Genomic DNA, 22,023 nt, shown 5'->3' on the forward strand with positions numbered 1-22,023 from the left:
GTGTCTGAACTGTTCAAATAATAACACCCTCTCCTGGACTTCCCCTCGCCATACTTGAAGTTGAAGTCAACTGAAGATTAATTACATGTAAATTGTTTACAGGATCAAGTGTAGAAAGCGATGCCCGTATCCTGAATGGGGAAATAGATATCATATATGCATCCCCAGAACGAGTTATAAATGATGCTGGGTGGAGAGAGGGCATAACAAAGTTGAAAGTTTGTTCCATCGTTATAGACGAGTTCCACACCATTGCAACATGGTAATTATATTCCAGGCTTCCATAACTTTCTCTGAATAATGGTTTACAGAGATTAAAATTGATGCTGTCGTTAGAATGTTTATATTTGTAATGTTTTGTTGAGAATTGGTAACTGCTGTAAGCAACAGTTTCTTTTCAATCTGCTGAAATAAATGTCACACATAGGCATATTTCTCAATTGGCAGAGTTAATCAAAATAAGTTTTTTTTTCAATCTACTGAAATATTATAGCTAAAACACTGAACCAGTATTTTAAGTTTAGACTATAATACTGTGGAATCATTGTTGTTCGTGGAGGACCAATGTTGATGGCTTTCGTGGGTAATCCTAGCCCACGAATTTACATTCCCACAAACATATATACAAGCATTGTTTAATATTCATTAAGTTGTCCCGATTACTACCAACTAAATAACGTCCCCATGAACCAGGACAATTTTGGCTGTCCATGAACATTGACCCCCACGAATAAAAATGATTCCACAGTAATTATAGAGTAAAACATCATGATCATGTGGTCCTTTATTTTTCAGGGGTGAAGACATAAGTGGACTAAATAAACAAGCTTTCAGAAAGTGGTTTGCTTCTGTTGGAGAACTGCGTTCTTTATTTCCACAAGCCAATGTTGTGGCATTGAGTGCAACCTGCACACAAAAAATTAAGAAACGAGTAATGAAGCAGTTGTGTTTTGGACCAAACACTGTGGAAATTTTCAAGTCTCCAAACAAAGCCAACATTAAACTTTCAGTGTGTAAAGTTTCAAATGAACTGGAAATTGCAATGTCATGGCTTGTAGATGGTTTGAAACAATTGGCTGGTGATTTTCCAAAAACCCTGTTGTATTGTTACAGTATTAATGATGTGTCAAAACTTTACTCTTATTTTTCTAAAGAGCTGGATGAGGAGACATTTGGGTCCTTAATTGATATGTTTCATTCAGAAACTCCCCCATCCAAAAAGGAAGAAATAGTTAAGTTTTTGGGAGATAAAACAAACAGTAGTAAAAAAAGATTAGTTATATGTACAAATGCATTGGGAATGGGTATTGATGTGTCAAATTGTTGTTCTGTTATTTTGTTTGGAATGCCTGACAATATCGTAGATTTAGTTCAAGAAATAGGTAGAATAGGAAGAAATGGTGAACAGTCAATAGCAATGATACTGTTTAATTCCTATCATCTCCGGCGTTTAAATAAAGATATGAAAGAGATTCTTTGTTCAAGTGACTGCAGAAGATTGAATATTATGAGGCATTTTTTGATGGACTCGGATTTAAAAGAACTAGAAAAAGACACAGGAGTACATACTTGTTGTGATATTTGCCAAAAAGGTTGTAAATGTGACAATTGTGAACTACTTCTTTTAGAGAGACTTTTAGAGAATGAAGTTCTAACTGACACGGACAGTACTTGTAGTGATAATTCAGAAAATACAGAGGACTGTTGGGAAAGTACATTTGCCTCAGAATTGAACTTTAACCTTGAAATCTGATAAGAACAGTTGCTATTGTGATATGTTATGAAGCATTAGAAATATTAAATCCAACTCAATGTACGATACAAACATTTGTTCTTTTTTTATAGTTCAACATAAAATTACAGGTACCATAATAAGTGCAGATATGGCATTCTTTGTAGGAATGCGAACTATAGCTGTAAAAATTCTTATGTGACATACAGAATAAATTTGTTGACTTGAAAATATTTGTTACAAAATATATCTTAATTACAAAAATGCATGCAGATGTTTTGAATATGCATATTTTAAATTCAGTTGCCTGTCTGCCCACCATTTTCACTACTTCAATAATTTTCCATTGGACATGTTTTGGTAAAATAGCATCAACAATAGTAGGAACTGAGAATACAACAACAAATCCTGCAATCCTAGGACTTAATCATCTAACATATTTTGATACAATAACATCTGTACTACACAATTTTAAAAAAATTGCCAAGCACAAAATCCTGCAATCCTAGGACTTACTGGTAATCATTTAACATATTTTGATACACATATGTACTACAAAATTTTAAAAAAAATGCCATGCACATAAGGCAGGATGTACACAAACTTGCTTGTAGTTCTTGACAACTGATTCTTAGAACATCATACAAAGTTTTATAACGTACATGTACATAAACATACGTGTGCAAGTACCAAGCTGGTACATGTACATGTATAATCTAACATAAACAAAGTCCAGATTTAATATTGCATATTCCTAAGTCGACAATATGGCAGATTTGGTTTATGTCGATGAATCATTATAGGAAGTTTTGTAAAACAGTTCACATATGGATTCCTATCAATGATAAGTTTTTGACAGCGAAATGTTCTGTTAGGGTCATACACGAGAATATCATTCTGCATTAGATCCTGTAGAACTTTTTGGACATCACTTTGATATGAAGGTAGATGATGGAAACCTTTCTTCTGACGTACACTTGCAATTTCATCGAAATGTTTAACAAAATTTACCAAGTGCGGATATTCCTTGGAATGAAGAATGATGCTCTCCTTTGTCTGATTTCCAGTGCATGCCACTTTACTGTCACGGTTAACCATTTCAAGGTATTCATCGAGTGCTATGTTGTTATTTTGTCCACCTTGAAGATTGACGAATCTGTTTGCAACAAGTCTTTGCCTAAGATCTTCAGGAAGTATCCCAGTACACGAAGTTAATGCTGTCAGATGAATAGAGCCTATTAGGTATTTCACTTTGTTTGTCTTGTTGTAAAGAGGCAATTCGTATTTAGCTGACCTAACTGACCGCTCCCCATCCCCCATGTCGACTGCTGTGTCCAAGTTTTTGTGAATAATTAAAAGTTTAAATAACATGACAACATAATCTTGAAGCTCATCTCTGCTCTTCTTTTTGGTTTTGGGCTTCTTTGGAGGAATTTGAACATCATGCTTCTTTTGCTCATGTGCTTGAAGAGAACCCACGCAGGCATATGTTGCTTCGCAAAAGTGACATTTCAAACGTTCATTTTCAAGTGCACCAGACAACCAGTAGTTCTCCGAGTGTTGTGGATCATCTAACACTTCCCTCAATTCTTTACAAATGTCTTCTTCATTTTCAAAAAACCATGTCTGTAAGATTTCACTTGCCACCAAGTTCAACCATTCCACTTTATCCTTCTTTGATAGTTCCTGGAATCCCTCTGGAAATGGGATGTTCGAATCAGCTTCTGTCAGGTGGAAATGATGAAGGAGAAGCAACTGACAAATGGCATCAAATACAGTGTAGAAAAGGAGCTTGTAAGGGCGATATGCGTTCTTCACTTCACCTTTCACACCTCTATGGTTCAACAGATTTCTGTAGAAATAAAGAGTCCCAGGATCTTGTCCACTCTCTGTGCTGAAAGTCAGCTTGGCTATTGCCTATAACATAATCATGATTAAATAATAATATAAAACTAGTCAACTTGATACATATACCATAAGGGATAAAGAGAAAACTCAAAAGATGTTAAGAAAGAGAAATGCTCTATAATAACTTTTTGAATCTTTTTCATTCGGCAAATAAGTCTCATAATTTATCTTGAAACAAAGACAAACAAAACGTTAAGAATTATTTAAAAAAATTTAGATAGGTACCTCTAAGAAATTCATCAGCCTATGAAAATCTTCGATTTTGGAAATAAACCCTTCTAATTTTTCTCTTGCTGTTACTGCATTCTTCATAGCTTTTTGAGCTGATTGAACTCTCTCGTCTGTTAATCTGTCCCCTAAAATATCAATGTTTTCTACAATCAGCACTTACCTTAAATTGAATATCAAAACTTTAAATAATATTCTGGCAAAAAAATCATTATTTTGGAATTTGGATAATTAAATTAACATCTACAAATATTACACATTTCTTATGTTATAAAATTACAAGTATAGCCTAAAGACAAAATATTATTTACCTCCAAAAAACACAGGCTCAACAATGTTTCCATTCTTGTATGGTATGAAGTCATTGGAAAGTTTCTTCAAAAGAGCAATGAGTTCTTGGGTCTTGTTTTCATTACAGTCAAACAGTCCAAGAGGGTACTGAAAATATAATTTAGAAACTATTCTTTAACCAGTCATTGTTCATTATTACCGTAATTGAAATGCTAGATATCTTATTGAATCTAACAGTCACGTTTATTGACAATAGTATATAATAAATGTGTAATAATTACTTGGAATGTTTTTAGCCCAGAGAAATGACTGTAAGGGTGATCCAAATGCTTTGGATAAATAGAGCTGTACACCCTTTGAAGTTGAGGATTGTGCTCAATAATGGAAGTTGCAAATATGAACACTAATTCTCTCATCAATTGTTTTTGCTCAGCAACAGACGGTATAAATTCACAGATTTGTTTGGCATCTCTTTCCTCTATTCTGTGGAGATCCGATAAGGGTGGAACTCTATCTTGAACCGCAATGACGTTGAAGAGATGCAGTGACAGTGTTCCTCGTTCTGAAGTCCTGTAAGATGGCAAAATGTTCTTGTCCCAATTGTCCCCGACTAATTGATATTTCACATTTCCACTATCAGCCCAGGAATCCCTCATTTCTTTCACTTTCAAATCTACTAGTTCCTTCCAAGTTTCTAATTTTCTATGAATGGTCTTCGGATGTACACATAATCCAATATTTGACAGTCGTTCAATATCCTACAAAACAATACAAACATGCATCAAAATAATTCCATACCGTATTTTACAAGACTTACACCATTGGTCCCCTATTGTAGAGCCCCCCCCCCCCCCAAATCCCCCCGAAGGCAGGTTGTACCAAGTTTGGTTGGTTGAGAAGTTAACATAAGGTAATAAGCAATAGGAAAGTTTTTTTTTTAGCCTTTGACTCTTGCAAGCAAAAATTAATTGCTTGTACCTGTATTTGTTTTGCTACTGAATTATGTACATAGGCAATATATAACATTGTTAATAATCATACCCTTTGAATACATCCACCATGAGTTAACACAAAGGCAATCATGTACTGGAAAAGGGACATTTCCTGGTTTCTCCCATGCAATGCAATGGCAGCAGATACCATAACATGGATGACTGATTTGCTATCACTGGAGAGCTCCTGGTCACTTACTACAGCTGATAGTAAAGAAAGAATTGTAGGGCATCTTCTTTGGAGTTCTTCCTTCATTTGCTGCCACTTAAATTCAAAAAAATCTTTAAAGTCCTTACTCTGGAGAATGGACCCCGACCCCCTCTTACAAAGAGCAAGTGCCTCTTTCTTGATCATTTTCGCTGCCCCATTTGTAACCTCCTCAGGGTGAGATGAGCAAAGGTTGTTGACAATGGTCCTTTCAACATTGTTTCCTCCCACTATTGTTCGGCAAATGCTTCTGTGAACTTCCGAAGTAATCAGGGCTGTTTTCTTTCCACTTGGGTAATGCACATATACCTTTAATAAGAGTAAGTATATTAAAAAATTAGCTGATTTGCATGATAATCACATTGAAGGGCTAATATTTAAAATGTACTTTGAATAATTTGATATAAGCTTAACATGACTAGCAAAAAGACAGTTTTTCAGTATTCTCAGTAATCATTCAATGGGTACACATAAATTCAATTCACACTCACTACACCTGATTTCACAATGTATATGCATAAAGTGCAATTTGTGTTTATGGTGCATTTTCATGTACAGTTGATTATTACTTTTTTACACTGCCATGGTATATTTACTGTTCAACTTTTTATAATTTTATAGAAGTCAAGCATTATTTTCAATGTAAATATATCCATACATGTAAGATAGGTAAGGCATTATAGGGCTAAATAAAAATATTGCATATAATGATAATGATAAATTTTCCATTTACAATTCGTGCTTAGCTTCATTATAATTATTAAGTATTTCATTTATTTATACGAGTCTTACATGTACAGCAGTTATGAATAGAAATCCTTTCCTTCATAGTTATGCAAATATTTGTCAATATTTGACAAATTAAAGAACATCTTGAGGCATATTCTAGAGTGTTGATATCTGTCAACAAAATAAAGAACAAAATTAAGAACAAACTTATGACATACATAAGTACATTAAGTAATATAGACAAACAAACAAATAAACAAACAAACAAAAAGGAAAGCAGTCAAACTTTTAACAATATGAATGGGATTACTGATCACTTCTTCTTTGATCTATTTTGTATATATTGCAAAAATTTCAATATATACTAGCAGTAATCTATGAGTATGATCTACTATATTGTTTTCAAGTTTTCATTCAAATTAGAAGATGATCATTGATCCGTACTGAAAATAATGACAAAATAAGGCATAGCTGTGCCTACGAAACATGCAGAATGGAAAACATGATATATCACATTCATGTTCATATATAACAAATATTAATTACATTGGCGTCGGAACCGGGGGGGGGGGGGGGGGGGGGGGGGGGTGCAAAAGTAGGCATAACCATAATCCTTTTTGTTTGCTTTTCAAGATTTCTGATGAGTCTATCAATTTGCTTCTGACGCCACTGAATTCAGAGTTGAACTTGTCAGTATAATCAACTGACAATAAATTTTCATCAGAAAAAAAATTGACCAACATATAAGTTTAGTAAATATCTAAACCTAAACTTAATCATGAACACTATACCTCAACTTCTCCATTTTTATAAACAGTGTCATGTTTATCAGCTTTATTCTCCTAAAATTTATGACAAATACTCAATTCATTAAAATTCTGACACATGAATTGGTCTTCAATTAAAAAACACATTCACATTGGAAGGCAGTAGAAATAAACCTATGCAATGCTGATTATCCCAAATTGATCATGTTTTAGTTACATAAAAATAACATATTCTAGATTTTTTAAAATTATTGATAGGACATTCTTATAAACTTTAATACTGACATTTGATCTGGATTTCATTTGAAATTTGATCTGGTTTAAAACAGAAAAAGACATCAGACAAAATGCAAAAACTGGACTTAAAGAGTTGATTTTTTTGGACCCATATCCAAAAATAAACTAAAACAATATCACACATTCTTTACTAAATGACAAATGTGTACCTTTTTGCTAAAGTCACCCCCGAGAGAACGACGTGCTTTGCTTGTAATTACAGAGCTGGAGCTTGTATCCACCATCTGAGGAGCAGGCTGAATTGGAACAAGCTTGACAGGCGTTACCCGTCTGATGGGCACTAAGAGCAGATCATCTGTTTGATTGGTTCGGACCCTCTTTACCTGAACATTTTCCTTCAATGGACTCCTCATCTCTCTCTTTTCCATAAAAAATTTAGATGGGGAAGGCACGCAGACACTTAACCTACAACAATTGATGTTGTGAAGCTTTAGGTGGTTTTATATTTTACTAATTAATTGAAAGTTAACAAACATTATACATGTATAAATAATTATATCAAATCATTACATGTGGATCAGGATGACCATAACTACATAGGATATTAGTTAAGCCCCTTTATTTTAAACACCCTGCTTTAGAAACTAATTTCTTAAAATAATAGCCAATAAAGACAATCATGTAATAATTAGGTGGAATAATTATGATGTTAACAAACATTAATTACAATGGGCTATTATTACACAATTAAACCCTGTTCAACATGACATTATTGCTTGTCAGTTATCTTTTACAAAAGGAACATATTTTCATGAGAGATTATCGTTGTAATCTGACTGAATCTGGCGATTTTTTTTTAAACATAACAGTGTTAAAATCAAAATAATTCTACTAAATTGCCGTTTTAAAAGGGACAGAATGATATCCATGATCAGCTAAATGTTATACAGTGGATTGACAAACCTTTGCATCGTAACTTGGACAGACGCCTTAAAAGAGTCTCGGAGCGTCGCTGCTTCCTTCTCAATTTTAAGGACCTTTTCAATGTTTCTGAAGCACTTTTGGCACACACCGGTATCACTAGTGAATATGACGTCGTTTGTAATGTTACACACATCCTTCACGATTTTCAGTCGTTCTACGGAAAGGCGAAGCTTCTTGTCTAAATACTTTTTGATAGTGGTGTTGCCATCACTATCAACTAACTTCTGTATAAATGAAAAGCCGCATACAAGACAGGAATTCCCTAGCGGGTACACTTTTTAGGGGTACTGCCAATGTCTTGTTTATTCGTGGGCGCCGCCATTTTTTTCTTTCGGAAGTAAATTTTAAGCTTTATCGTTCGGAGACCCTCGAGACTTATCAAATTGGCGTAGCATCTAACGACTTTGCCAGCGTAGATTTCATTGGTTAATACAAAGTTCATTCTGACGTGACCCTGTACGGGATGTCTTCAGATCTTTGTCTAGCGACATCGAATTTGTCAGAGCGGATCAAAGATTATTTTAATCAGATTGTATTACGCTGTGCTTCAACAGCGTTAGTGTTAGTGAAGCTTGCGGAACGCGCCCTCTGGTGAGAGATTGCTCTTGATTCTGTTAGCTAAGCCAAACCAAAACAAAGGGCACGTAACTCCGCAAGACAGATTTTAATTGCCTCATATTTCATTAATACGCGGTTGTAATTTTTTAAAAATAATTATTTTCGATAAAAAAACCTTTTGTAATAACATTAATAAACATAACACGTTAACATTTTACTGTATATTCGTTATTTATATTTTTTTAATTGTGTATATTTGAGAGATTGAGCATAAAGGCCCCCGTGTAATTCGACACCACTCTTCCCTGCCTAGACTTCAGTGTCCCATCTTCGCTAGCCAAGGGTTTCTCACGAGAAGCGGTGCGGATCAGAAACCCTTGGCTAGCGAAGATGTCAGTGTCCTTGCACTGGGAAATCGACAGTAAAGGGTAGCCCTAGAAGTATGGATTGTGGAATTCTTATCAAAGCGAACATAATGGTATTTGTTTTTAATTTACTTTAATGTTTGTATGTAATTTAAAGTTATCAATTATACTGGAGATCAGAAATGAATACGTTATATTTCGGACCGGGGGGGGGGGGGGGGGGGTAAGAAAAGTATCCTGGCGTCCTGGGTTTCCGATAGTCTTACACTAAACAGTGGCGTCGGGAGCAAATTGAAAGTGGGGGGGGGGGGGGCTAGACTAATCCTAAAAAACAAAACCAAAAAAACCCTATTCCTTTCCCCAAATCATGAAAATTCTATTCCGGGGGGGGGGGGGGGGGGAGTATACCTATGCCTCTATCTTCTCATTAATCCCATCTTTTCAAGGTAAATTTATGACGATTATCTTTGCTGTGAGAAAGGTGGGGGGCTGAACCCTCTATGATGCTATGTGCCTAATGGTAAGGTCTAACTTTGCCAAAAAAAAGGGGGGGGGGGGGGCTAAGCCCCCCCTAGCCCCCTCGGTTCCGACGCCTATGCTAAACGATATCTCTAATGATTGTCTCCTGCGTCAACAATCTTAAAACTATAACCTCAGACACAGCGTCGAAAATCGCCAATACTAAATCAAAGAAAAGCTGGCAGTATATGTATGCAGTTTTTAGATATTTTAGAAATAAACTTATTTGTTCAATTGTTTTTTTTAAAGTTTTAATTTCAACTTAAATCGTTCAACCTAATTTCATACAAATAAAATAACTGATAATTGCTGTGTTTGACTATCTTGGCACTTTGCCGCAACCCACCACAAAAATGTGTTTCAAAATTTTCACCTGTGCAGAGGTGATTTCTCTCAGCGACAATGAAGTATAATATGCTCTCATTCATAACTTACAACGAATGCAATTGTCAGTATAGTGTTTATAGTCTGTCCCAAGATATTTAAGCTGCACATTTGGATGATTTCTAATAAAAATACACATACCTTGGGAAGAAGCGCAATAGACCATTTCCGAGTTTCTATTCATCAAATCAATTTATACGCGGAATCACGTGACTACGGACAGGAAGTTGCTTAGCGCACGTATCCACAATTGCACGAGTTTCTCAAAACAAAGGGAATTTCAGTTGTTGGGTATAAAAAGAATGAATTGGTTAAAATAGCAGAATTTATTTTCAACTTTAAATGCCCTACAGATCCTGATTTTACTGGCGATAACACAGAGAAGGTCATCAAAGAGAGATATAAAACAGCAGGCTGCGATGTAAACCCTTTCAAACTTACTGGCTTCACTTCAGACCTTTCCAATATTCCAAACTTTACTCTTTATGATATATTCAATTATCTGCTTTTACACCGGGCTGATTATGACAAGAATGTCGGAGAGGGAAAATATTCAAGATAACTTCATTCACAAATTATTATGTTTCCCTTGTAAAAATTCACAGGAACAAAAACACATTTCCTATGGAGATTTATAATGGGGAATGTTGACGTCTTTTGTACATTCAGAAGTCACTCAGGATACCTCGCGCAATTTTCCAAGTTATCATCCAGGTGCCTTCATCTCTTTAGCAATGAAAATCCCAGTAGACTGTGTAGTGAAACCTGACAAGATGCCCGAGGGGGGCATTTCAAATGGGAAATCTTGGGATATTTTAATACTATTGAATGAACATCGTCTGAACCAAGAAGTATTTATAAATATTGAATAATTTAAGAAAACATGCAGCAAAAATATCTTGGAACAGACTATAATTGGTCAACACAAAACAGTTACACTTACAGATTAATGTATAACAATTTCTCCTCACATGATCTAACAACAGTCTTCAATGCATAAAGTTACTTCCATGCACTATCCACAGTGACCAGACGACATCCAACTCGTGCATAACCACAAACACATGTAACGGGATGGGAGAAATAATGACGGACCAGACCGGGATTCGAACCCGGGCCCCCTGAATCTCTAGTCAGGTGCTCTACCAACTGAGCTATCTGGCGCCGGTATTCGAACCGGTCTGACCGTCACATTCCTCCCCCCTTAAATGATCTTCGTCCCCGAAGATCACCCCAGGCTCTTCCCCTGGCAGGAGTTCACCTGTCAGTTCCAGGGGTTGGTCACGGCACCAAATGTAACGGGATGGGAGAAATAATGACGGACCAGACCGGGATTCGAACCCGGGCCCCCTGAATCTCTAGTCAGGTGCTCTACCAACTGAGCTATCTGGCGCCGGTATTCGAACCGGTCTGACCGTCACACACACGGCATCATTCTAGCATGTTTTAAAGTACATTCATACAACACTACAACATGTATGTGCATTTGATTTGAAAGCTCTTGCTGGAGTAACTGTTATTCTGTGGTTACAAAACAAGTCCCCTGAAGCTGAACACATCTGATTGCACTCCCTTTTCTGTTGATTTTCCATGTTTCCCTGTTTCGTCTGATTTTCACTTCATTTCCATTTTTTGCTGATAATTTTTTCTTTTTCACAATGTACAGTATTTGATCCTATGTACCTTTAATTTTAATATTTCCTACAGAATTTCTTAATGAACAAATTCCAAACTTGGCTTTTCTTTTTATTTGTGATTTACTGCTAAATAGCAAATCATCTGGGGGGGGGGGGGGTGGCAAATTTTGGCAAATTTCATTTCATAAATAAAAGTGTTTTATGGAAACTGTACGTAGATTTTTCAATGCTGGCACCATCGGTAGGCAAGGGCACAAATTGACATAATATCAAATAGCACATGTCCCACCTCCGATTTTTTTTTTACACAATTATATAATAATTTTCTTTACTGACCAGTGAATTCCATTAACTTTAACATTGAAGACATTCCTTAAGGTTTGCATTCAAGGGCAATACTGCTGCTTATTTTGGTAAGATAAAAATAGAACCATTTTAACAGGAGCTTGGACTTTGGGTAGTTGTGTCAAACAGCAATTTGACGTAGGCCTGTCTATTTCATTGCTGGCATCTCAGCCATGGCTCTTTGAAATCAACAAGATTTGTCTGGCTTTTGAGCTAAGACTACCAATCTGTGTATATTTCACTTGAAAACAGCATCATTTTAACTTGTTTTGACCCATAAAAAAGATAGTTACACGTTACTGAAAGTTCAAGGTCTTGTTTAAATGGTTCTCTGTAGCTGATTAAGAATATTCCAGTGTCCAATTTGGTAAATAGTATTCGGGTCCCCATAAATTTAAGGGTCCTTCCATGGTTTTCTCTCTAATCCACGAGTGTCTTTGTCTTAATGATCCCCACCAGTTTCTATAAATAAAAAAAAATGAAGGAAAAAATCAAAGTCACACATATACATGTAATTATCAATTATTAACTATCAATATAAGAATATTTGCAAACTTTCATAATCCATATTAGATATACTGTATATACTTGGATATTTACATTTTCAAATGTCTTTGTGATAACATTACAAATCAATTTTGAAGCCTTATATATAGACACATAATTTCACAAAAGATGAACGACACAACATGGGCATGTCTTTTAGCGCAACATCCCCATTCTTTTCCTAAGTAAAGATTGAATAATTGCACTTCGGAGGTTTATCATCATTTCAACTGTCTGTAACTCAAAGCAACTTGTATATTTTACAAACCATGCATATTTTGACCACCATTTACCTTGAATTTGAAATCTGCCAAATAGTTTTGAAGTGTTTGAGACTACTAGACGCATAGAGCATTTGGACCAATGACCAACACAATGTCTGACTATTGCCGTCTTCTGTGTGGTATATATATTTTTGAAGAAATTGTTATAAATACTACATAAGTCATGACCTAAATTTCTTCCTTCTCCAAAGTGGAGAAAATTGACTCCCCCATACTCTTTGGAGACTCCCCCACATTAGGGGCTGTATACAGTCCTTAATGGGGAACTGGATACTAGCAAGTTATAAACATTTGATTCTTATAGAAGGTAAATAGCAAACCTAACAGTTCAAAAGCCAATTTCATAGCTTGTCCAACTAAAATAAAAAACTTGACAGAAACAATTTATATTGAGTGGAAATAGATGAATATCAATTTAGCTTTTGAAATGTGGTGTCTCGATCTTGAGATGTTGTTTGAAATATAAAAGCATCAGTTTTTGTATTTCAAAACAACATTTCTCAACCTCAGAGGTTATTCTGCACTAGAAAACGTGTACTTTATAGAAAAAAAATCAATTAATATTATCCTTATTATCAAAAGATTAAAACTCTTACCTGGTCGTTCCAATATAATATATATCCGTTACGAGAGTCTGCAATAAATATTAAAAAGATTATAAATAAGTTCCAAAAATGTGGTTACTGGTAAGTCCGTTGTTTTTCAAAATTATTCTCTTTTAAGAAGTTGCGAAAATGATTTGACAGGGGGTTAGTGTTAATTTTTTATGATATATGGATGCAATAATGTTAAAAATGTAGAAATAGTAGGTCTGTTACGAAAATTCAGGGAAACATGAGTCGAAACATGGGTCGAAGCATAAACCGTCTTTGGTTCCAACATTTACACATTTTCCAGAATCAAAATATGAGGGCTTGCGAAGAGAAGTGGATGTAGGCTATGCCTGTCCACTTCTCAAAAGAGCATATTTCAAAACCAGCCGACCCAAATTTTCGAGAATTCAATATAAAAAGAAGTTATAATTTTATATGTTGAATCAGGTGGATGAATTCAACCATACCATTATAATAATTTTATATGTTGAATCAGGTGGATGAATTCAACCATACCATTATATTATTCATTCTGAAAATTCAGCATATTCAACAAGCTTTAAGAGGGAATTTTCTAAGGATTATTGGTATTGGGTAGGAGTTGGTGGGTTGTGTCACTATTACATATATTTTGTGTAAAAATGGGTTTTTCAATTTTAATTTTTGGGGAAATATCTTCAAAAACAGCATTGAAAAATATAGAAAGAATAATCTTACCATGACCAGGCTACGCACAGGTCACAGTAAGAATTTGTCCCATATACTTGCAATGTAGCAGCCGCTTTGCGTCGATTTTAAGTCTGTTAAAAATAATCTGCATGGGAAAAACACATTTTTATACATATCAAACCGTTATAAACACGTATATATAGTTTAATCCTTAAAATATCCATTTAATGAGTCGTACCTAGGCATTTTGTTAATATACACGTTTGAATTTGCCTGCCATTTTGTCGAAAATCGCACTCGGAATGTCTCGGATTTTATCATTAACATGGCGACCAAAAACAGTGAATTCTCAACGTGATGTTAGAAGTGGCAGTGATTTCGTTGCAAAAACAGTTAATATGGGATTATAAAAGAGCAACAATGTAGGTACTTTAGACCAATCATATGAAAATATAGGCGAGAAACAGTGCAATATACATGTAATTTTTTTCTTTGCTACGAAGCGAGTATATGGGACAAATTCTATCTTTAAACCGGGTCCGTAGGACATCTGTCATTTTGATGATAGAACATTCTATCTATGAAAAATATGCCTAATGTCAATTATTAAAAAGATAATACCAATTAAAAAAGATATGATATCAAATCACTCCACATTATGTTGGTAATTACACACGAGGAAGAGACCATTTAAATTGGAAAAAATTGGGAACACTGCCTGGAATTATCAGATACTTTTTTGATTTTTTTTTAATCAGCTGTTTATAGTTTTAAAATTAAGTTAAATTGGGAAAATAAATTGCAAGAGGTACATCTGATGTCCCAGTTTTGCACATTTGTTGTATTACCGCTGATGCTTAACCATGTCTTGATAATGATATATGAAAGGTACCGAAATGTTAAATATTAAAAAAATAGTAAACAAACCGCCATTTTGGACGCCATTTCGTTATATTAAAATCTACCGCTGACAGTTACACAAAAAAATAGATCTGAACTGATGCTCCAATTTCCTAAAATATTTGGTAAAAATATCTACTTACATTTTACTATACATCCTTAATTGTTACATTACTTGCCTGCGAATATCTCTTAAACGCCATCATAAGTGAAGTAGTGTAGTAGTGACCATGACCATGCTGCAGGGGGGTAACTAGAATTACCGAAATGCCCGTGATTTACCGAAATGCCCGATGAAAACACCGAAATCATTTTAAAATGCCCTTCAAAAACACCGAAATGCCTCATTTAAGCTCAAATATTTAACATAATAATATTAATCTCAATGTTAAGATGTATTTCCCCAATTTTCAGTTTGATAATAAAAGTAGTTTGACTTAAATAGCGATTTTAAACATGTGTACACATTGCGTTAAGAACGATAACTATTGTATGAATTGTATTTTCACTTGAGTGGAGGTGTGAAACTTTATTCCCAGAATAAAATAAGTAAGAACTAGACCTATTTTTGTCTCCAACAAAAAGGAAGGGCTTTTCGACAGCCCTTAAAACCCCTTATTTAAATTTATCATATTTTCTCTCAGAATCTGTATATTCAAAATGAGGAAAATATCATGAGCATATACCCACACGTTAACATTTAAGAAATTAAATGCCCAAAGAAAGACAACTTCAGAATTTTTTATCCACCTATATCGTTTGTTTCCTGAAATAAAAGTTCTAAAAATTCATATATAAGAAAGTACTCATTTAAGATTCAAGAGTTTTGGTATGCCAAAAGCTCTAATGCTAATCATTCATTGAGCAAAGCGAGATAACTCTTGAATTTTAATTTTTTTTAAATGTAATAAAGTTATCATTTTCAGACCCTTAAAACCCCTATAAGGAGTCAAAAAGTGCCCCCTCGGACCATATTTCTTAAATTGTACTCTTTATTCTGAACTATAAACCGAAAAGATTATGAAAATCGGATAAACAATTAAAAAGTTACAGCTAAAGGACCAGTTTTTATATTGACCCCTTCAGATCCCTTATTTTTTAAAAAAATTTTCCCAGGACCTTTTCAGGTCTGCGCATTAGGTCCCTTATGACAAATACAAAATATAAAAATATTTGCTTAAAAACTGTTTGAGAAAACGTTACATGCGTGAATTCAATTTAGCATAGAAACTCCCATAGACAATTTTCATCGGCTCATAAAACCGGAAGTACTCAATACTATTCAATGAAACTTCTAATATATCTTAATTACATCTATTTAAACAATATATATCCGTCTTACAACATTCCTAAGCTTTTCTGAGATTTTTATATTTTCATCCCCCCTTTTCTCAAGTTTGAGGCTTAAAATCTCAAAACTGATAAGAGATAGAAACTCGCCGCCGCTTTACTTTTTAAACAACTCGACATGGTTGATCTAACTCTGAATTTACAACGAATTTCCTTTAAAAATAAAAACAATATATTGATTCATTTAATTTCTACTATTTTGCTTGTGTAAAGCGGAAGTACCGGAACCGGAAGTCCAAAACCTTACATACTGGTGACATTTAAAAATGCTATCAGACTATGGTATAGTAATTTCTGAAATCCTTTCCGTTTTCAAAAAATCGCTGACGGAAATTCTGTCGAGAAAAAGAATAATAATAACTAGACCTATTTTTGTCTCCAACAAAAAGGAAGGGCTTTTCGACAGCCCTTAAAACCCCTTATTTAAATCTATCATATTTTCTCTCAGAATCTGTATATTAAAAATTAGGAAAATATCATGAGCATATACATACACGTTAACATTTAAGAAATTAAATGCCCAAAGAAAGACAACTTCAGAATTTTTTATCCAACTATATCGTTTGTTTCCTGAAATAAAAGTTCTAAAAATTCATATATAAGAAAGTACTCATTTAAGATTCAAGAGTTTTGGTATGACAAAAGCTCTAATGCTAATTATTCATTGAGCAAAGCGAGATAACTCTTGAATTTTAATTTTTTTAAATGTGATAAAGGTATCATTTTCAGGCCCTTAAAACCCCTATAAGGAGTCAAAAAGTGGCCCTTTGGACCATGATTTTTAAATTGTACTCTTTATTATAAACTAATAACTGAAAAGAGTTTGAAAATTGGGTGAGTAATAAAAAAGTAATAGCTAAAGGGTTGTTTTTAATACTGACCCCTTCAGGTCCCTTATTTTTCGGAATTTTTTTCCTCAGACCTTTTCCGGTCTGCGCATTTAGTCTTTCATTACAAGTACAAAATATAAAAATATTTGCTTAAAAACTGTTTGAGAAAATGTTACATGCGTGAATTCAATTTAACATAGAAACTCCCGTAGACAATTTTCATCGGCTCATAAAACCGGAAGTACTAGACACTATTCAACAAAACTTGGAATATATCTTTATTACGTCTATTAACACAATATCTATCCTAATCATTTATTGAGCAAAGCGAGATAACTCTTAAAATTGAATTGCGATAAAGTTATCATTTTCAGACCCTTAAAACTCCTATAAGGAGTCAAAAAGTGCCCCCTCGGACCATATTTTTTATATTGTACTCTTTATTCTGAACTATAAACCGAAAAGATTTTGAAAATCGGATGAATAATAAAAAAGATACAGCTAAAGAGCCGTTTTTAATATTGACCCCTTCAGGACCCTTATTTTTCGGAATTTTTTTCCCAAGACCTTTTCCTGTCTGCGCATTAGGTCCCTAATTGCAAATACAAAATATAAAAATATTTGCTTGAAAACTGTTTGAGAAAACGTTACATGCGTGAATTCAATTTAACATAGAAACTCCCATAGACAATTTTCATCGGCTCATAAAACCGGAAGTACTCAATACTATTCAATGAAACTTGAAATATACCTTAATTACGTCTATCTTAACAATATATATCCGTCTTAAAACATTCCTAAGCTTTTCTAAGATTTTTATTTTTTCATCCCCCTTTTCTCAAGTTTGAGGCCTAAAATCTCAAAACTGATAAGAGATAGAAACTCGCCGCCACTTTACTTTTTAAACAACTCGACATGGTTGATCTAACTCTAAAATTACAACGAATTTCCATTAAAAATAAAAACAATATATTGATTCATTTAATTTCTACTCTTTTGCTTGTGTTAACCGGAAGTAGCGGAGCCGGAAATCCAAGACCTTACATACTGGTGACATTTAAAAATGCTATAAGACTATTGCATAGTTAATTCTGAAATCCTTTCTGTTTTCAAAAAATCGCTGACGGAAAATCTGTCGAGAAAAAGAAAAATAATAATAAAACATCAGAATAACAATAGGTCTTTTCGACCGAAAGTCGAAAAGCCCTAATAATAATAACTAGACCTATTTTTGTCTCCAACAAAAAGGAAGGGCTTTTCGACAGCCCTTAAAACCCCTTATTCAAATTTATCATATTTTCTCTAAGAATCTGTATATTAAAAATTAGGAAAGTATCATGAGCATAGACCCACACGTTAACATTTAAGAAATTCAATGCCCAAAGAAAGACAACTTCAGAATTTTTTATCCAACTATATCGTTTGTTTCCTGAAATAAAAGTTCTAAAAATTCTTATATAAGAAAGTACTCATTTAAGATTCAAGAGTTTTGGTATGCCAAAAGCTCTAATGCTAATCATTCATTGAGCAAAGCGAGATAACTCTTGAATTTTAATTTTTTTTTAAATGTTATAAAGTTATCATTTTCAGGCCCTTAAAACCCCTCAAAGGAGTGAAAAAGTGGCCCTTTGGACCATAATTTTTAAATTGTACTCTTTATTCTTAACTAATATCTGAAAAGAGTTTGAAAATTGCATGAGTAATAAAAAAGTTATAGCTAAAGGGCTGTTTTTAATACTGACCCCTTCAGGTCCCTTATTTTCCGGATTTTTTTTCCTCAGACCTTTTCAGGTCTGCGCATTCAGTCCCTCAGTACAAGTACAAAATATAAAAATATTCGCTTAAAAAGTGTTTGAGAAAACGTTTCATGCGTGAATTCAATTTAACATAGAAACTCCCATATACAATTTTCATCGGCCCATAAAACCGGAAGTACTCGACACTATTCAACGAAACATGGAATATAACTTAATTATGTCTATTAACACAATATCTATCCTAATCATTTATTGAGCAAAGAGAGATAACTCTTGAAATTGAATTGTGATAAAGTTATCATTTTCAGACCCTTAAAACCCCTATAAGGAGTCAAAAAGTGCCCCCTCGGACCATGATTTTTAAATTGTACTCTTTATTCTGAACTATAAACCGAAAACATTTTGAAAATCAGATAAACAATAAAAAAGTTACAGAAAAAGGGCCGTTTTTGATATTTACCCCTTCAGATCCCTTATTTTTTAGAATTTTTTTCCCAGGACCTTTTCCGGTCTGCGCATTAGGTCCCTTATTACAAATACAAAATATAAAAATATTTGCTTGAAAACTGTTTGAGAAAACGTTACATGCGTGAATTCAATTTAACATAGAAACTCCCATAGACAATTTTCATCGGCTCATAAAACCGGAAGTACTCAATACTTTTCAATGAAACTTAAAATATACCTTAATTACTTCTATTTGAACAAAATCTAAACCGTCTTAGAACATTCCTAAGATTTTCTGAGTTTTTTATTTTTTCATCCCCCCTTTTCTCAAGTTTGAGGCCTAAAATCTCAAAACTGATAAGAGATAGAAACTCGCTGCAACTTTACTTTTTAAACAACTCGACATGGTTGATCTAACTCTAAAATTACAACGAATTTCCTTTAAAAATAAAAACAATATATTGATTCATTTAATTTCTACTCTTTTGCTTGTGTAAACCGGAAGTACCGGAACCGGAAGTCCAAAACCTTACATACTGGTGACATTTAAAAATGCTATTAGACTATTGCATAGTTATTTCTGAAATCCTTTCCGTTTTCAAAAAATCGCTGACGGAAATTCTGTCGAGAAAAAGAAAAATAACTAGACCTATTTTTGTCTCCAACAAAAAGGAAGGGCTTTTCGACAGCCCTTAAAACCCCTTAATTAAATTTATCATATTTTCTCTCAGAATCTGTATATTAAAAATAGGAAAATATCATGAGCATAGACCCACATGTTAACATTTAAGAAATTAAATGCCCAAAGAAAGACAACTTCAGAATTTTTTATCCAACTATATCGTTTGTTTCCTGAAATAAAAGTTCTAAAAATTCATATATAAGAAAGTACTCATTTAAGATTCAAGAGTTTTGGTATGCCAAAAGCTCTAATGCTAATCATTCATTCAGCAAAGCGAGATAACTCTTGAATTTTAATTTTTTTAAATGTGATAAAGTTATTATTTTCAGGCCCCTAAAACCCCTATAAGGAGTTAAAAGGTGGCCCTTTCGACCATTTTTTTAAATTGTACTCTTTATTCTAAACTAATATCTGCAAAGAGTTTGAAAATTGGATGAGTAATAAAAAAGCTATAGCTAAAGGGCTGTTTTTAATACTGACCCCTTCAGGTCCCTTATTTTTCGGATTTTTTTTCCTCATACCTTTTCAGGTCTGCGCATTTAGTCCCTCATTACAAGTACAAAATATAAAAATATTCGCTTAAAAACTGTTTGAGAAAACGTTACATGCGTGAATCCAATTTAACATAGAAACTCCCATAGACAATTTTCATCGGCTCATAATACCGGAAGTACTCGACACTATTCAACGAAACTTGGAATATATCTTAATTACGTCTATTAACACAATATCTATCCTAATCATTTATTGAGCAAAGAGAGATAACTCTTGAAATTGAATTGTGATAAAGTTATCATTTTCAGACCCTTAAAACCCCTATAAGGAGTCAAAAAGTGCCCCCTCGGACCATATTTTTTAAATTGTACTCTTTATTTTGAACTATAAACCGAAAAGATTTTGATAATCGGATAAACAATAAAAAAGTTACAGCTAAAGGGCTGTTTTTAATACTGACCCCTTCAGGTCCCTTATTTTTCGGAATTTTTTTCCCAAGACCTTTTCCGGTCTGCGCATTAGATCCCTTATTGCAAATACAAAATATAAAAATATTTGCTTGAAAACTGTTTGAGAAAACGTTACATGCGTGAATTCAATTTAACATAGAAACTCCCATAGACAATTTTCATCGGCTCATAAAACCTGAAGTACTCAATACTATTCAATGAAATTTGGAATATATCTTAATTACATCTATTTGAACAATACCTATCCGTCTTAGAACATTCCTAAGCTTTTCTGAGTTTTTTATTTTTTCATCCCCCCTTTTCTCAAGTTTGAGGCCTAAAATCTCAAAACTGATAAGTAATAGAAACTCGCCGCCACTTTACTTTTTAAACAACTCGACATGGTTGATCTAACTGTAAAATTACAACGAATTTCCTTGAAAAATAAAAACAATATATTGATTCATTTAATTCCTACTATTTTGCTTGTGTAAACCGGAAGTACCGGAACCGGAAGTCCAAAACCTTACATACTGGTGACATTTAAAAATGCTATAAGACTATTGTATTGTTATTTCTGAAATCCTTTCCGTTTTCAAAAAATCGCCGACGGAAAATCTGTCGAGAAAAAGAATAATAATAACTAGACCTATTTTTGTCTCCAACAAAAAGGAAGGGCTTTTCGACAGCCCTTAAAACCCCATAATTAAATTTATCATATTTTCTCTCAGAATCTGTATATTAAAAATTAGCAAAATATCATGAGCATATACCCACACGTTAACATTTCAGAAATTAAATGCCCAAAGAAAGACAACTTCAGAATTTTTTATCCAACTATATCGTTTGTTTCCTGAAATAAAAGTTCTAAAAATTCATATATAAGAAAGTACTCATTTAAGATTCAAGAGTTTTGGTATGCCAAAAGCTCTAATGCTAATTATTCATTGAGCAAAGCGAGATAACTCTTGAATTTTAATTTTTTGGAATGTGATAAAGTTATCATTTTCAGACCCTTAAAACCCCTATAAGGAGTCAAAAAGTGCCCCCTCGGACCATGTTTTTTAAATTGTACTCTTTATTCCAAACTATAAACCGAAAAGATTTTGAAAATCGGATAAACAATAAAAAAGTTAC

General features: G+C 33.8%; 2 protein-coding genes, 1 long non-coding RNA gene and 1 pseudogene across 3 annotated transcripts in view; 2 read left to right on the top strand and 2 right to left on the bottom strand.

The window, feature by feature from the left end:
- The window catches only part of LOC128185383 (bifunctional 3'-5' exonuclease/ATP-dependent helicase WRN-like), a 59,975-nt gene extending 58,206 nt beyond the window's left edge, over window positions 1-1,769 (top strand). The window contains exons 3-4 of the mRNA XM_052854989.1: window positions 103-262; window positions 796-1,769. Of these exons, the coding sequence (XP_052710949.1) occupies window positions 103-262; window positions 796-1,753 (1,118 nt within the window). The 3' untranslated portion in view covers window positions 1,754-1,769. The remainder of the gene's footprint in view (window positions 1-102; window positions 263-795) is intronic.
- A 54-nt stretch (window positions 1,770-1,823) lies between these two features.
- LOC128186247 (uncharacterized) lies at window positions 1,824-8,563 on the bottom strand (annotated as a pseudogene).
- Window positions 8,564-8,902: 339 nt separating this feature from the next.
- The window catches only part of LOC128183163 (uncharacterized), a 35,153-nt gene continuing 22,032 nt past the window's right edge, over window positions 8,903-22,023 (top strand). Inside the window, exon 1 of the mRNA XM_052852067.1 lies at window positions 8,903-9,112. Within this exon, the coding sequence (XP_052708027.1) occupies window positions 9,077-9,112 (36 nt within the window). The 5' untranslated portion in view covers window positions 8,903-9,076. The remainder of the gene's footprint in view (window positions 9,113-22,023) is intronic.
- LOC128183164 (uncharacterized) lies at window positions 10,796-15,250 on the bottom strand. Its single transcript, XR_008243553.1, has 3 exons — window positions 15,020-15,250; window positions 13,311-13,348; window positions 10,796-12,346 (listed from the first exon to the last, which is right to left on the bottom strand). It is a non-coding gene; the product is annotated as an uncharacterized LOC128183164 (long non-coding RNA).

Source organism: Crassostrea angulata, chromosome 5 (genome assembly GCF_025612915.1).
Source record: "Crassostrea angulata isolate pt1a10 chromosome 5, ASM2561291v2, whole genome shotgun sequence".
NCBI lineage: Eukaryota > Metazoa > Mollusca > Bivalvia > Ostreida > Ostreidae > Magallana > Magallana angulata.